General features: G+C 48.1%; 1 protein-coding gene across 1 annotated transcript in view; it reads right to left on the bottom strand.

Moving 5' to 3' along the window:
- Nucleotides 1–14,538, bottom strand: part of LOC122552966 (V-type proton ATPase subunit B-like) — a 177,795-nt gene extending 163,257 nt beyond the window's left edge. The window contains exon 1 of the mRNA XM_087991994.1: nt 14,280–14,538. Within this exon, the coding sequence (XP_087848120.1) occupies nt 14,280–14,388 (109 nt within the window). The 5' untranslated portion in view covers nt 14,389–14,538. The remainder of the gene's footprint in view (nt 1–14,279) is intronic.
- Between the last annotated feature and the right edge of the window lie 2,732 nt (nt 14,539–17,270).

Genomic DNA, 17,270 nt, shown 5'->3' with positions numbered 1-17,270 from the left:
CAGTGTCTCTCAATTCCTCCACTCCATATCCCTCAACCCTGTCTGTGTCCCTCAATCCTTCACCCCAATCTCTGCCCCATAATCCCTCCATTCTATATCCCTCACCCAATCTGTGTCCCTTAATTTCTCCATTCCATGTCCCTTAACCCTGTCTGTGTCCCTCAAAACCTCCATCCCATATTCCTTAACACAACCCGTGTCCTTCAATTCCTCATGCTGATGCAACGCAGTAATAACATGAATGGTTTTCATCACTGACAGGCTGATGTCAATCCAAAGGGATGCTCTGTCTATCATACCAATGAGCAATGTGGTATGTGAATTTCAGTGCCAATGTGATGCCAGGTTTGTCGACCGTGTGTCCCAAAGGCATCAAACTACATACCCATTCTCTGTTCCCAACAGTGAAAATACTTACCATACCCAATCAACCTGCAATTGTAAAAACTGTAACACAATATCAACATTAAATGTGATTCAGCAATTGAACAACATTTGACGGATAATCCTGAGTGTGTGAAGAATTATGCTGACACATAATTTCAGGCTATCAGTTGGTTTGCAGTTTGATGCCCTTGTTTATACTGGAAGCTACATTCATTCCATATCCCTTAACCCAATCGGTGTCTCTCAATTCCTCCATTTCATATGGAAGGATTGAGGGACATGGGCAACGTTGTTTACAAAAAGCCTATGTACACATGGCACCTGTTTAATGATAAAATAGGTGACGGTCATTCATAGGCAATGCCCTGAACAGTCAGAAATAAAATCCCTGGTTTAAAACTTAAGCAAAGTCGGGCAGTAAACTGTCAAGCAGTATTAATGGATGCATTCTCCATGGCAACATCTCTCCCAATTAGACTCCACTTGCCAACCATCAGACCATGAGAAATAGGAACAGGAGGAGGCCATTCGGCCCCTCAAGCCTGCTCTGCCATTCAAATGGATCGTGGCTGATCCAACATTCTTCAAGTCTTATTTCTTGCCCTTTCCCTGTGACCATTGATTCCCCGACTGATCAAGAATCTCACTCAGCCTTAAATATACACAAGGACTCTGCCCCCCACAGCTCTCCCTGTGGCAGAGTTCCAAAGACTCACAACCCTCTGAGAGAAGAAATTCCTCCTCATCTCAGTCTTAAATTGGTGCCCCTTTATTCTGAGACTGTGCCCTCTGGTCCTAGACTCTCCTTCTCAGCATTGACTCTGTCAAGCCCCTCAAGGGTCTAATATATTTCAATGAGATCACCTCTCATACTTCTAAACTCCAGTGAGTAGAGTCCAAACCTGTTTAGTCTTGGCTCATAAGACAGTCCCTCCATACCAGGGATCATCCTAATGAGCCTTCTCTGAACTGCTTCCAAGTAAATGACACCGTACCACCGTGGGCGGCACGGTGGTACGTGGGCGGCACGGTGGCACAGTGGTTAGCACTGTTGCCTCACAGCGCCAGAGACCTGGGTTCAATTCCCGCCTCAGGCGACTGACTGTGTGGAGTTTGCACATTCTCCCCGTGTCTGCGTGGGTTTCCTCCGGGTGCTCCGGTTTCCTCCCACAGTCACAAAGATGTGCAGGGTCAGGTGAATTGGCAATACTAAATTGCCCGTAGTGTTAGGTAAGGGGTAAATGTAGGGGTATGGGTGGGTTCGCTTCGGCGGGTCGGTGTGGACTTGTTGGGACGAAGGGCCTGTTTCCACACTGTAATGTAATCTGTAATATTTCCTTAAATAAGAGGATTTAAACTGCTCACAGTACCCCAGATGTGCAACCTTGTACAGTTACAGTAAGACTTCTCTACTCTCATTCTCCAACCTCATTGATTCTGGATTAGTGGTGCTGGAAAAGCACAGCAGTTCAAGCAGCATCCGAGGAGCAGTAAAATCGACGTTTCGGGCAAAAGCCCTTCATCATTCCAACCCCGTTGAAACAAGGACCAACATTCCATAAGCCTTTCTGAATACCTGCTGTATCTATGTGCTAGCTTTCTGTGTTTCATGAACAAATCCCCCCAAGTCCCTTTGTGTTGCAGCTCTCTGCAGTTTCTCTCCATTTAAATAATATTCTGCCCTTGTGTGCTCCCTTACAAAAGGAACAATTTCACGTTTTTCCACATTCTACTCAATTTGCTAACTTTTTGCCCACCTACTGAACCTAACAATATCTCTGTAAACTTTTGTATCCCTCTCACTATCAGCCTTTCCAGTTATTTTTGTGTCGTTAGCTCTACTCACTTCCTTCCTCGAGTCATTAATGTATGTTGTGAACCGTTGCACCCCCAGCAATGGTCCCTGTGGAACCCCACTGGTCACAGGATGCCAACCCTTTATACCCACTTGCTGTTTCCTGCCCATGAGCCAATTCTCCATCCACGCCAATACACCACTTCCAACATTGTCAGCCCTTACCACGTAACATTTTTGCAAGGTATCTTATCAAATACTTGAGTACAGGAGTTGGGAGGTCATGTTGCAGCTGGACAGGACATTGGTTAGGCCACTGTTGGAATATTGCGTGCAATTCTGGTCTCCTTCCTATCGGAAAGATGTTGTGAGACTTGAAAGGGTTCATAAAAGATTTACAAGGATGTTGCCAGGGTTGGAGGATTTGAGCTATAGGGAGAGGCTGAACAGGCTGGGGCTGTTTTCCCTGGAGCGTCGGAGGCTGAGGGGTGACCTTACAAAATCATGTGGGGCATGGATAGGGTAAATAGGCAAAGTCTTTTCCCTGGGGTCGGGGAGTCCAGAACTAGAGGGCATAGGTTTAGGGTGAGAGGGGAACGATATAAAAGAGACCTAAGGGGCAACGTTTTCATGCAGAGGGTGGTACATGTGTGGAATGAGCTGCCAGAGGAAGTGGTGGAGGCTGGTACAATTGCAACATTTAGAAGGCATCTGGATTGGTATATGAATAGGAAGGGTTTGGAGGGATATGGGTTGGGACGGGCAGATGGGATTAGATTGGGTTGGGATATCTGGTTGGCATGGACGGGTTGGACCGAAGGGTCTGTTTCCGTGCTGTATATTTCTATGACTCTTTGACTCTATAAATAACTTCTGGAGGTCTGAATACAACACAACTGCTGGCTCCCCTTGATCCACTCTTGTTGACCTTTCCTCATAAAAACACTAATAAATCAGTCAGACACAACTCCCTTTACTGAACCCAGGCTGACTCTGCTTGATTAGATTCCGATTTTCCAAAAGTGCTGTTATTCCTTCCTGAATAACTGATTCCAATATGTCTCCAGCAATAGATGTCAGGCTGATCGGCCTGCAGTCACCCATTTCTCGCTGACTTTTCCCTTGGACTGGTATTCTTGTGAGATGTTCTGATGAGTGTAAGATGAAAAGCTTTGACAAAACATGCTCAATTTTGCATTCTCGCAAACTACAAAAACATACCAAATGGAAGGAAGCCATTTACGTGCAAATTGCATCAAGTTTCTATTCATATCATTGCAAGTTTTGTTTTCAAGTATTTAGTCAATGCCTTTTTATCAATGTTTCCATACAATCTGCTCCCACTGCCCCTTCAGGCATTGTGTTCCAGGTCAGAACTCACTGTGTAAAACAGTTCCCCCACTGGCTTCTTTACTAATTGACTTAAATACAAACCTACCTTTAATGTTATGCAAGATGTGAGGTGGCTATCGTTACAAATAGAAAACAGGACAAAGAGGTTAAAAAGAGGGCAGCAAGACACCAGGAATTGGGATATAGATCACAGTGCAGCAGGGAAAATAGGGCACTGTCGAACTGACAGCTGTCCATGTGACCACAGGGTACATCATGATAATTAGCTCTGTGTTTAAAATGGTTTCTCTGCTTACTAGTATTTTGGACTGACCTCCAGTTTTCCCTAGGATATTAAAAAAATTAGAGTATTTGGTGGTACAAGGCCCTACAGGGGGAAGTGCGAATGGAGTGTGCAGATATTTGTCTCTTGTCTCACTCCATCTTCCATTCCCTCAGTCCCTGCACTATTCTGAGGATCAGTTGTTCAAGTGGTTACACATTGACACCAGTGGCTGACTGCACTCACATTTATAGAAAAACACACACACACACAAACACATGCACACACAGACACACACAGACACACGCACACACAGACACAGACACAGACACACACAGACACAGACACACACACAAGACACAGACGCAGACACACACACACAAGCACACGCACACAGACACAGACGCAGACGCGGACACACAGACACACACAGACGCAGGCACACACACAGACAGACACACACAGAGACACACACACAGACACAGATACAGACACAGGTGCAGACACACACGCACACAGACAGACAGACAGACAGACACACAGACACAGACACACACACAGGCACAGACGCAGACACGCACAGACAGACACACACACAGACACAGATGCAGACACACAGACAGACAGACAGACACAAACAGACACAGACACACACAGACTCAGATGCAGACACACACACACAGACAGACACACGCACACACAGATACAGACACAAACACACACAGACACACACCCAGACAGACACACATACACAGATACAGACAGACACACAGAGACACAGATGCAGACACACACATACAGACACACACACATAGACACACATACAGACACAGACACAGATGCAGACGCACACACAGACACACGCACACACAGATACAGACACACACACAGACACAGACAGACACACATACACAGATACAGACACACAGAGACACAGACGCAGACACACACACACAGACACACACACACACACACAGACACAGATGCAGACACACACGCAAACAGACACATGCACACACAGACACAGACACAGATGCAGACACACACAGACAGACAGACACACACACAGACACAGGCGCAGGCACACACACACAGACACACACACAGATGCAGGCGCAGACACACACACAGACAGACACACACACACAGACACAGGCACACACACACACAGACACAGACGCAGACGCAGACGCAGACACACACACGTAGACAGACACACAGATGCAGACGCAGACACACACACAGACTCAGATACACACACAGAAACACACACACAGACAGACACATGCACACACAGACACACACACTCACACAGACACAGACACACACACACACACAGACTCAGATAAACACACACACAGAAACACACATACAGACACAGACACACAGACTCACACGCACACAAACACACACACACCAAGACACACAGACACATGCAAACACTCACACAAACACATACACACTCACAAAGACACACACGCATACATACTCACACAGACACACACAAGCACATTCACACAAACACACACTCTCACACACAAACGCACACACACACTCACAAAGACAGACACCCAGGTACGTACTCACACAGACACATACAAGCACACTCACACACACACACACACACATACACACACACAGACATACTCACAAAGGCAGACACACACAGATACACACTCTCTCTCACACACACACACACTGACACACGCATACACAATCACAAAGTCACACACTCAGACACATACTCACACAGACACACACACAGTCTGACACAGATGTACACAGACAGACACAAACACAGATGCAGACACACACACACAGTCACAGACAGACACATACAGAAACACACAGACACATGTGCACACAATCTGACATAGACACACACAGATACACACAGTCTAACAGGCAGACACATATATAGTACCACACAGACACACACACATACAGACACACACACAAACATGCATTTTCTCTCACATGTAGAATTACACTCAAACACACATACACATGCACACGCAAGCACATTCACACAAACACTTACTCAGACACACACACGCACAGTTGTGAAACTTAAAAATCACACAACACCAGGTTATAGTCCAACAGGTTTAATTGGAAGCACTAGCTTTCGGAGCACTGCTCCTTCATCAGGTGGTTGTGGAGACTAAGATTGTAAGACACAGAATTTATAGCAAAAGTTTACAGTGTGATGTAACTGAAATTAAAAGGGTTCAGAAAATATTTACAAAAATGTTGCCAGGGTTGGAGGATTTGAGCTACAGGGAGAGGCTGAACAGGCTGGGGCTGTTTTCCCTGGAGCATCAGAGGCTGAGGGGTGACCTTATAGAGGTTTATAAAATTATGAGGGGCATAGATAGGATCAATATACAAGGTCTTTTCTCTGGGATGGGGGAGTCCAGAACTAGAGGGCATAGGTTTAGGGTGAGAGGGGAAAGATATAAAAGAGACCTAAGGGGCAACTTTTTCACGCAGAGGGTGGTACGTGTATGGAATGAGCTGCCAGAGGATGTGGTGGAGGCTGGTACAATTGCAACATTTAAAAGGCATCTGGATGGGTATATGAATGGGAAGGGTTTGGAGGGATATGGGCCGGGTGCTGGCAGGTGGCACTAGATTGGGTCAGGATATCTGGTCGGCATGGACGGGTTGGACCGAAAGGTCTGTTTCCATGCTGTACATCTCTATGACTCTATGAGACACACTCACAAAGACACACGCACAGACGCACACTCACACATGCACACACGCTGACACATTCACACACAGACATACTCACAAAGACAGACATACACAGAAGGTCAGGCAACATCTAAGGAGCAGGAGAGTCAATACTTCGAGCATAAGCTCTTCATCAGCAATGTGAGGGGGAGGGCAAGGGGAGTGAGAGATAAATGGGAGGGGGTGAGGCTCGGGGGAAGGTAGTTATGAATGCGATAGGTGGATGAAAGTTGGGGTGATGGTGATAGGTCAGAGAGGAGGGTGGAGCAGATAGCTGGGAAGGAAGATGGACAGATGGGACAGGTCAAGAGAGTGGTGCCAAGTTGGAAGGTTGGGACTGGGATAAGGTGGGAGAAGGGGAAATGGGGAAACTGGTGAATCCACATTGATCCAAGTGATTGGAGGCTCCTAAGGCAGAAGATGAGGCATTCTTACTCCAGGTGTTGGGTGGCGAGGAGGGGGGGTGGGGTTGTTTAGTGCATGTGTCCCTGAGATGTTCACGGTAACGTTCCGCAAGCTGGGTTCCAGGGTACAGATGTTTCAGGTGCAATGTGAGAGGATCGAAGAGAGGTGGGCATGCATTATTGACAAAGGAGCCATCTTTGCAGCAATGAGGGATGAGGTCTTCAAAATAGGCCGTCTGGGTAGAGCGCAGAAATACTAAAGGGGCAAATAATTTGCTGGGATTACAGTACAGATCTCCCAACAGTCAGAGAGAGCAAAAGAGGAGGAAATATGTTGGCAAATCCAGAAAGAAAGGTATGGGAGATATAGGGTCATAGATGTGGAGGATTTGAACTTCGCTAACATTAACTCGGATCACATTGGTTTGAAAGGATTAGACAGGGTGGAAATTTTTTAAAATGCACCCAAGATAGCTTTTTGCGCCAGTCTGTAGATAGTCCGACTAGAGATGGGGCAGTGTTAGACCTTACTCTAGCGAATGAAGCTGGTCAGGTGGTTGAAGTGTCAGTGGGTGGCCTTGGGAATAAGTTTTAAAGTTTTAAATTATTGAAAGGGATAAAGATAGTGCAGAAGGTATAAGTTTAAGATTAGGAGTAAATGGTTTAGAGGAGATCTGAGAAAGAACCTTATTTTTCTCTCAGAGGGTGGGAGAATTATGTGAAGTGCTGCCTGACAGGATGATGGAGACAGATTCTCCTACAACATTTCAGAAGCATCTGGATGAGCTCTTAACATTGTAAGATTCCTAATGAAGGGCTCCTGCCTGAAACGTCGATTTTCCTGCTCCTCGGATGCTGCCTGACCTGCTGTGCTTTTCCAGCGCCACTCTAATCTAGCCTCTAATCTCCAGCATCTGTAGTCCTCACTTTCGCCCACTGTAACATTGGACCATTTAAATGAATGAGTATAATTTGGTGGCTGTTAGTCATCTGAGAAATGGTGGGCTGATGGGCTTGTTTCTGTGCTAACTCTATGACTCACACACATATAAACACATACATACATATACATACATTCACTAAGACACAATTATACTCACATATATAGACACTCACATGCAGGCGCAAACATATTAACACACACACACACACATGCAGACATACAAACTCACAGTCACAAACACACTGACATACATACATACAAACACATACTGAAAGACACACGAGCAATGACTCATGCACACCCACAAGTCTTGTGATTAATATTCTTGATTGGTCACCTATTCTAACTCTGACAACCTCAGTAAACAGCAAGACAAAGTATTATTGTACAGTTCATTCAACACAGATTGACAGTGTGGAGAAGGTGAGGTCTGCAGATGCCGGAGATCAGAGTCGAAGAGTGTGTTGCTGGGAAAGCACAGCAGGACAGGCAGCATCCGAGGAGCAGGAGAATCGATGGTTCAGGATTCCTGATGAAGGGCTTATGCCCAAAAAATTGACTCTGCCACACTGTAACACATCCCCAGCTCCCTGTCACACTGTAAAACATTCCCTTCTCCCTGTTGCCCTGTGACACAGTCTGATCTCCCTGTTACACTGTAACATAATCCCAGCTCCCTGTCACACAGTAACACACTCCCAGTTCCCTGTTACACTGTAAAACATTCCCATCTTCCTGTCGCTCTGTGACACACACCAATCTCCCTGTCACACAGTAACACACTCCCGGCTCCCTGTTACACTGTAACATAATACCAGCTCCCTGTCACACTGTAACACACTCCCAGCTCCGTGTTACACTGAAATACACTCACAGCTCCCTGTCACTCTGTAATACTCTCCCAGCTCCCTATCACAGCAACTCACTCCCAGCTCCCTGTCACACTCTCCAAGTGCCCTGTCACATTGTAACACACTCCCAACTCCCTATCACACTGTAATACCCTCCCAGCTCCCCATCACACTGTAACACACTCCCAGCTCCCTGTCACACTCTCTAAGCGCCCTGTCACACTGTAACACACTCCCAGCTCCCTGTCACACTGAAACACTCTCCCAGCTCCCTGTCACATTGTAACACACTCCCAGCTCCCTGTCACACTGTAACACACTCCTAGATCTCTGCCACACTGTAACACACTCCCAGCTCCCTGTCACACTGTAACACACTCCCAACTCCCTGTCACACTGTAACACACTCCCAGCTCCCTGTCACACTGTAACACACTCCCAGCTCCGTGTTACACTGTAACAAACTCTTCGCTCCCTGTCACACTGTAACACACTCCCAGCTCCCTGTCACACTGTAACACACTCCCAGCTCCATGTTACACTGTAACACACTCCCAGCTCCCTGTCACACTGTAACACACTCCCAGCTCCGTGTTACACTGTAACACACTCCCAGCTCCCTGTAACACTGTAACACACTCCCAGCTCCCTGTCACATTGTAACACACTCCCAGCTCCCTCTCACACTGTAATACACTCCCAGCCCCTGTCACACTATAACACTCTCCCAGCTCCCTGTCACACTGTAACACACTCACAGCTCCCTGTCACACTGTAACACAGTCCCAGTTCCCTGACACACTGTAACACACTCCCAGCTCCCTGTCACTCTGTAATACTCTCCCAGCTCCCAGTCACACTGTAACACAGTCCCAGTTCCCTGCCACTCTGTAACACACTCCCAGCTCCCTGTCACACTGTAACACACTCACAGCTCCCTGTCACTTTGTAATACTCTCCCAGCTCTCTATCACAGCAACTCACTCCCAGCTCCCTGTCACACTCTCCAAGCGCCCTGTCACATTGTAATACACTCCCAGCTCCCTGTGACCCTGTAACACACTCCCAGGCCTGTCTTACAATGCAACACATTCCGAGGTCCCTGGCACACTGGAACACACTCCAAGCTCCCCTATACCCTGTAACGCACTCCCAGCTCCCTGTCACACTGTAACACTCCCAGCTCCCACACTGTAACACACTCCCAGCTCCCTGTCACACTGTAACACTCCCAGCTCTCACACTGTAACACACTCCCAGCTCCCTGTCACACTGGAACACACACCCAGGTCCCTGTCACACTGTGACACACTCCTGGGTCCCTGTCACACTGTAACACACTCCTGGGTCCCTGTCACACTGTAACACTCTCCCAGCTCTCTGTTACCCTGTAACATACTCCCAGCTCCCTGCCGCACTGTAACATACTCCCAACTCTCTGTCACACTGTAATACACTCCCAGCTCCCTGTTAAACTGTAAGACACTCTCAGCTCTCTGTCACACTGTAACACACACACAGGTCCCTGTCACACTGTAACACTCTCCCAGCTCTATGTCACACTGTTACACACTCCAAGCTCCCTGTCACACTGTAATACACTCCTAGATCTCTGTCACACTGTAATACACTCCCAGCTCCCTGACACACTGTAACACATTCCCAGGTCCCTGCCACACGGTAACACACTTCCAGCTCCCTGTCAAACTGTAATACACTCCCACCTCCCTGTTACACTGAAACACACTCCCAGGTCCCTGTCACACTGTAACACACTCCCAGCTCCCTGTCACACTATAACACTCTCCCAGCTCCCTGTCAAACTGCAATACACTCCTAGATCTCTGTCACTGTAATACACTCCCAGTCCCCCCTCACACTGTAACACACTCCCAGCTCCCTGTCACTCTGTAGCATACACCCAGCTCCCTGTCACACTGTAACACACCCAGCTCCCTGTCACACTGTAACACACTCCCAGTTCCCTGTCACACTGTAACACACCCAGCTCCCTGTTACACTGTAATACACTACCAGCTCCCTGTCACACTGTATCATCCCTTGTTAAAGGGAAGAGGGCAGCCTATGTAAAGATGAGGCGTGAAGGTTCAATTGGGGCGTTTGAGAGTTATAAGGTAGCCAGGAAGGACCTGAAGAGAGAGCTAAGAGCAGCAAGGAGGGGACATGAAAGGTCCTTAGTTGGTAGGATTAGGGAAAACCCTAAGGCTTTCTATAGGTATGTTAGGAATAAAAGAATGACTAGGGTAGGAATAGGTCCAGTCAAGGATAGTAGTGGGAAGTTGCGTGTGGAGGCGGAAGAGATTGGGGAGACACTGAATGAATACTTTTCGTCAGTATTCACTCAGGAACTGGACATTGTTGCCGATGTGAATATTGAGTCACAATTAATTAGAATGGATGGCTTTGAGGTATGTAGGGAAGAGGTGTTGGAAATTCTGGAAAGGGTGAAAATAGATACGTCCCCTGGGCCTGATGGCATTTATCCTAGGATTCTCTGGGAAGCAAGGGAGGAGATTGCAGAGCCATTGGCCTTGATTTTTATATCCTCGTTGTCTACAGGAGTAGTGCCAGAAGATTGGAGGCTAGCAAATGTGGTTCCCTTGTTCAAAAAGGGGAGTAGGGATAGCCCTAGTAACTATAGGCCGGTGAGTCTCACTTCTGTTGTTGGCAAAGTCTTAGAGAGAATTGTAAGGGATAGGATTTATGAACATCTGGATAGGAATAATGTGATCAAGGATAGTCAGCATGGTTTTGTGAAGGGCAGGTCGTGCCTCACAAACCTTATTGAATTCTTTGAGAAGGTGACTATGGATTTTAGTAAGGCGTTTGATAAGGTTCCCCATGGTAAACTACTGCACAAAATGCGGAGGTATGTCATTGAGGGTGAGTTGGAGGTTTGGATTAGGCGTTGGCTGGCTGGAAGAAGACAGAGGGTAGTAGTTGATGGCAAAGGTTCATCTTGGAGTGCTGTCACTAGCGGTGTTCCGCAAGGATCTGTTTTGGGACCATTGCTGTTTGTCATTTTTATAAATGACCTGGAGGAGGGGCTAGAAGGTTGGGTGAGCAAGTTTGCGGATGATACGAAAGTTGGTGGGGTTGTTGACAGTGAGGAAGGATGTGTCAGGTTACAGCGGGATATAGAGAAGCTGCAGGGCTGGGCAGAAAGGTAGCAAATGGAGTTCAATGTAGCTAAGTGTGAGGTGATTCACTTTGGTAAGAGTAACAAGAAGATGGGGTACTGGGCTAATGGACGGATACTTGGTAGTGTGGATGAATAGAGGGATCTTGGTGTCCATGTACACAGATCTCTGAAAGTTGCCACCCAGGTAAATAGTGCGGTGAAGAAGGCATATGGCGTACTGGCTTTTATTGGTAGAGGAATTGAGTTCCGGAGTCCTGAGGTCATGTTGCAGTTGTATAAGACTCTGGTGCGGCCGCATCTGGAGTATTGTGTGCAGTTTTGGTCGCCATGCTATAGGAAGGATGTGGAGGCACTGGAACGGGTGCAGAGGAGGTTTACCAGGATGTTGCCTGGTATGGTAGGAAGATCGTATGAGGAAAGGCTGAGGCACTTGGGGCTGTTTTCATTGGAGAAAAGAAGGTTTAGGGGTGACTTGATAGAGGTGTACAAGATGATTAGGGGTTTAGATAGGGTTGACCATGAGAACCTTTTTCCATGTATGGAGTCAGCTATTACAAGGGGGCATAGCTTTAAATTAAGGGGGGTAGGTATAGGACAGATGTTAGGGGTAGATTCTTTACTCAGCGAGTCGTGAGTTCATGGAATGCCCTGCCAGTAGCAGTGGTGGACTCTCCCTCTTTATGGGCATTTAAGCGGGCATTGGATAGGCATATGGAGGATAGTGGGCTAGTGTAGGTTAGGTGGGCTTGGATTGGCGCAACATCGAGGGCCAAAGGGCCTGTACTGCACTGTATTTTTCTATGTTCTATGTTCTATGTAACATACACCCAGTTCCCGGTCACACTATGACACACCCAGCTCCCTCTCACACTGTAACACACTCCCAGGTCCCTTTACACTGTAACACAATCCCAGCTCCTTGTCACGCTGTAACATACACCCAGCTCCCTGTCACACTGTAACACACTCCCAGCTCCCTGTCACACTGAAACACACTCCCAGCTCCCTGTCATTCTGTAACACACTCCCAGTTCCCTGTCACACTGTAACACACTCCCAGCTCCCTGTCACACTGTAACACACTCCTAGCTCCCTGTCACACTGTAACACACTCCCAGCTCCCTGTCACACTGTAACACACTCCCAGCTCCCTGTCACACTGTAACACACTCCTAGCTCCCTGTCACACTGTAACACACTCCCAGCTCCCTGTCACACTGTAACTCATTCCCAGCTCCCTGTCACACTGTAACACACTCCCAGCTCCCTGTCACACTGTAACACATTCCCAGTTCCCTGTCACACTAACACACTCCTAGCTCCCTGTCACACTGTAACACACTCCCAGCTCCCTGTTACACTGTAACACACTCACAGCTCCCTGTCAAACTGTAACAAACTCCTCGCTCCCTGTTACATTGTAACTCACTCCCAGCTCCCTGTTACACTGTAACAAACTCCTCGCTCCCTGTCACACTGTAACACACTCCCAGCCCCCTGTTACACCGTAGCACACACCCAGCTCCCTGTCACTCTGTAACACATTCCCAGCTCCGTGTCACTCTGTAACACATTCCCAGCTCCGTGTCACTCTGTAACACATTCCCAGCTCCCTGTTACACTGTAACACAGTCCCAGCTCCCTGTCACACTGTAACACACACCGAGCTTCCTGTCACTCTGTAACACACACCCAGCTCCCTGTCACACTGTAACTCATTCCCAGCTCCCTGTCACACTGTAACACACTCCCAGCTCCCTGTCACATTGTAACACATTCCCAGCTCTCTGTCACAGTGTAACACACTCACAGCTCCCTGTCACACTGTAACACACTCCCAACCCCCTGTTACACTGTAACACACACCGAGCACCCTGTCACTCTGTAACACACACCCAGCTCCCTGTTACACTGTAACACACACTGAGCACCCTGTCACTCTGTGACACACTCCCAGCTCTCTGTCACACTGTAACTCATTCCCAGCTTCCTGTCACATTGTAATACACTCCCAGCTCCCTGTCACACTGTAACACATTCCCAGCTCTCTGTTACACTGTAACACACTCCCAGCACCCTGTCACTCTTTAACACACACCCAGCTCCCTGTTACACTGTAACACACTCCCAGCTCCCTGTCGCTCTGTAATACACTCCCAATTCCTTATTACACTGTACCGCACACCGAGCACCCTGTCACTCTGTAACACACACCCAGCTCCCTGTCCCTCTGTAACACACTCCCAGCTCCCTGTCACTCTGTAACACACTCCCAGCTCCCTGTCACACTGTAACACACTCGTAGTTCCTTTGTCCTGTATCTGTATCCCTCAGTGATCAGGATCTGGGTTGGATATTGCGTACTCTGTCTGAGTTACTTACTGAGTCTGGGCTGACAGATATAGTCTCTTGTCACTGCATGCACATGCTCCCTGGCTGCCGTCAGCTCTCCTTGCCTATCATTCACTTGGCGTTGCACCTTAGTTGCCATGAGTATTGGGAGCGAGGTGCTGGTGCCGCCTGATCACGACTGATGCCTGTGTTTTGTCCAGAGTAGTGTACTCTGTCAGGTGCTGCAGTGGTATCTCTCACTTGTGTCTGTGTTACCGTGTCTTTGTGCTGCGCCTCTGAAGCAGAGCCTCTGTTTACTGTAAGCACTGAGGCAGTGCCTCCTCCCTGCTGTAAACTTTGATACTTATCAGAGCCGGGATGGACTGCACATTCCCAGCGGCTAGGTCAAGCAAGGTCAGTACAAACCTGAGACTTGCTCCTTCCCTCACTCACTCAAGTTGGTTTCAGTGCAGGGCTCCTGAACTGTGTCGGGAATGGCGACTCATCAGAGGAACTTATCAGAATATGCAACAAAAAAATCAAAGGTATGCTAAAAAATAATAAAGAAGGAAGTATTAAAAGTGCAAGAGAAAGTTCCTTTAAAAATATCTAAACAGGAAAACTTTACTCTATTATTTAAATCAGAAAAGAGTTAACCAAGTAACGTTTGGTCCAATAGGCAATGAGTCAGAATTCGAATTTGGTTACTATATTGTCACGTGTACTCAAGTATCGGAGTACATGAGTGCAATGAGGTGTGTACAAAGTCACCAGTCTCTGTTGCCAACTTGATTAAAAACCAGAATTTTAAAGAAAATAACAGCAGAAATAAAAGAAAGCCAAAAGTTAAGAAAAACATCCAAAACTTAAAGTGTAAGTCTCATCTCGATAAAGGTGTTGGGAACCACCGATGCAGGTCCCCAGGCCTAACCACAGCCTGCAGCCTTGCTTCGATCTTCAAGAGGAAAAAACAAGGACTGCAGATGCTGGAAACCAGATTCTAGATTAGAGTGGTGCTGGAAAAGCACAGTGGTTCAGGCAGCATCTGAGGAGTAGGAAAATTGACATTTCGGGCAAAAGCCCTTCATCAGGAGGAACCACATCCACCACCATTCAGTGCTCTCGCTGCCTACGAAAGAAAATCCTGTCTATCTAACTTTATAGAGTAAATGATCTGGATGAAGGGGTTGGAGGTATGATTGCATGATTACAGCATTATTCCCATTCTCATCGCCATTGAAATAACTGCACAGCAGCCAGTATCCTGTCACCACCTCCCCTTTATTTACACAAGAACAGCTGTCCTTGACATTAGTGCAGCCTCATTGAGATTCAGGCTCCAGAATGCCAGCATCTCTGACACTCATCCTTCTTAATCTGTCAGCCAGGGCTCCCTGGTTGGACCACATTAACAGCCCCAATCAGGGAGGTCTATCAGGCTGACCCCACTCCAATCTCCCTATCGCTCCTCCTCTGATTCTGAGAACACGGTCGGTCCTTTATCTTGGAGAGCTTCCAGGGGTGTTTTAGCACCGGGTCACGTTCCTTGGACTCGGCATGTGATACGGGCGGTGCGTACCACACGGAAACTCACATCTTGCTCCAGGAGCTCCTCGGTAGAATTTCACTCTCATCTTCCGGTCGCAAAGGCATCGCAGCAGTTACGTCCGTCTTGACCATCTCTGATTCAGAGGATTCAGAGAATCATAAAGTCTCTGCAGTCCCTTAGGCTCATCGAGTCCATATCGACCCTCCAAAAAGCATCCCACCCAGACTCACTCCCCGACCCTGCCCCTGTAACCCTACATTTCCCGTGGCTGACCCACCTAGCCTGCACATCCCTGACACTATGGGGTGGCACAGTTGCTCAGTGGTTAGCTGTACTGTCTCACAGCAACAGGGACCCAGGTTCGATTCCAGCCTCGGGCGACTGACTGTGTGGAGTTTGCACATTCTCCCCGTGTCTGCGTGGGTTTCCTCCGGATGCTCCGGTTTCCTCCCACAGTCCAAAGATGTGCAGGTTAGGTGAATTGGCCACGCTAAATTGCCCGTAGTGTTAGGTGCATTAGTGTGCACTTGTTGGGCCAAAGGGCCTGTTTCGACACTGTAGGGAGTCTAATCTAATCTCATTTAGCATGGCCAATTCACCTGACCTGCACATCTTCGGACTGTGGAATGAAACCGGAGCACCTGGAGGAAACCCACGCTGACACGGGGAGAATGTGCAAACTCCACACAGAGAGTCCCCCGAGGCTGGAATCGAACCCTGGTCCCTGATGCTAACCCACTGTGAGGTCCAGCTAGCTGATCTCATTACAATCACTGCAGCCTGTTTACAAAAGTCAGAGGTGGCACAGCTGAAGCATGTCAGATCCTGAGGCTGAAAATGTGTTGCTGGAAAAGAGCAGCAGGTCAGGCAGCATCCAGGGAACAGGAGAATCGACGTTTCGGGCATGAGCCCTTCTTTAGGAATGAGGAAAATGTGTCCAGCAGGCTAAGATAAAAGGTGGGGAGGACGGACTTGGGGGAGGGGCGTTGGAAATGCGATAGGTGGAAAGAGGTTAAGGTGAGGGTGATAGTCTGGAGTGGGGGTGAGGGCGGAGAGGTCAGGAAGAAGATTGCAGGTTAGGAAGGTGGTGCTGAGTTCGAGGGTTGGGACTGAGACAAGGTGGGGGGAGGGGAAATGAGGAAACTGGAAAAGTCTGAGTTCATCCCTTGTGGTTGAAGGGTTCCTAGGCGGAAGATGAGGCTCTCTTCCTCCAGCAGTCATGTTGCTATGGTCTGGCGATGGAGGAGTCCAAGGATCTGCATGTCCATGGTGGAGTGGGAGGGGGAGTTGAAGTGTTGAGCCACGGGGTGATTGGGTTGGTTGGTCCAGGTGTCCCAGAGGTGTTCTGGGCGGCCTGTCTCCCCAATACAGAGGAGGCCACACCGGGTGCTGCAGATGCAGTAAATGATGTGTGTGGAGGTGCAGGTGAATTTGTGGCGGATATGGAAGGATCCCTTGAGGCCTTGGAGGGAAATAAGGGGGGAGGTGTGGGC

This window comes from Chiloscyllium plagiosum, unplaced genomic scaffold, assembly GCF_037043375.1.
Source record: "Chiloscyllium plagiosum isolate Xiang-an unplaced genomic scaffold, Cpla_swu_hap1 HiC_scaffold_1, whole genome shotgun sequence".
Classification (NCBI taxonomy): Eukaryota; Metazoa; Chordata; class Chondrichthyes; order Orectolobiformes; family Hemiscylliidae; genus Chiloscyllium; species Chiloscyllium plagiosum.
This window is presented reverse-complemented; position numbering and strand designations above follow the sequence as displayed.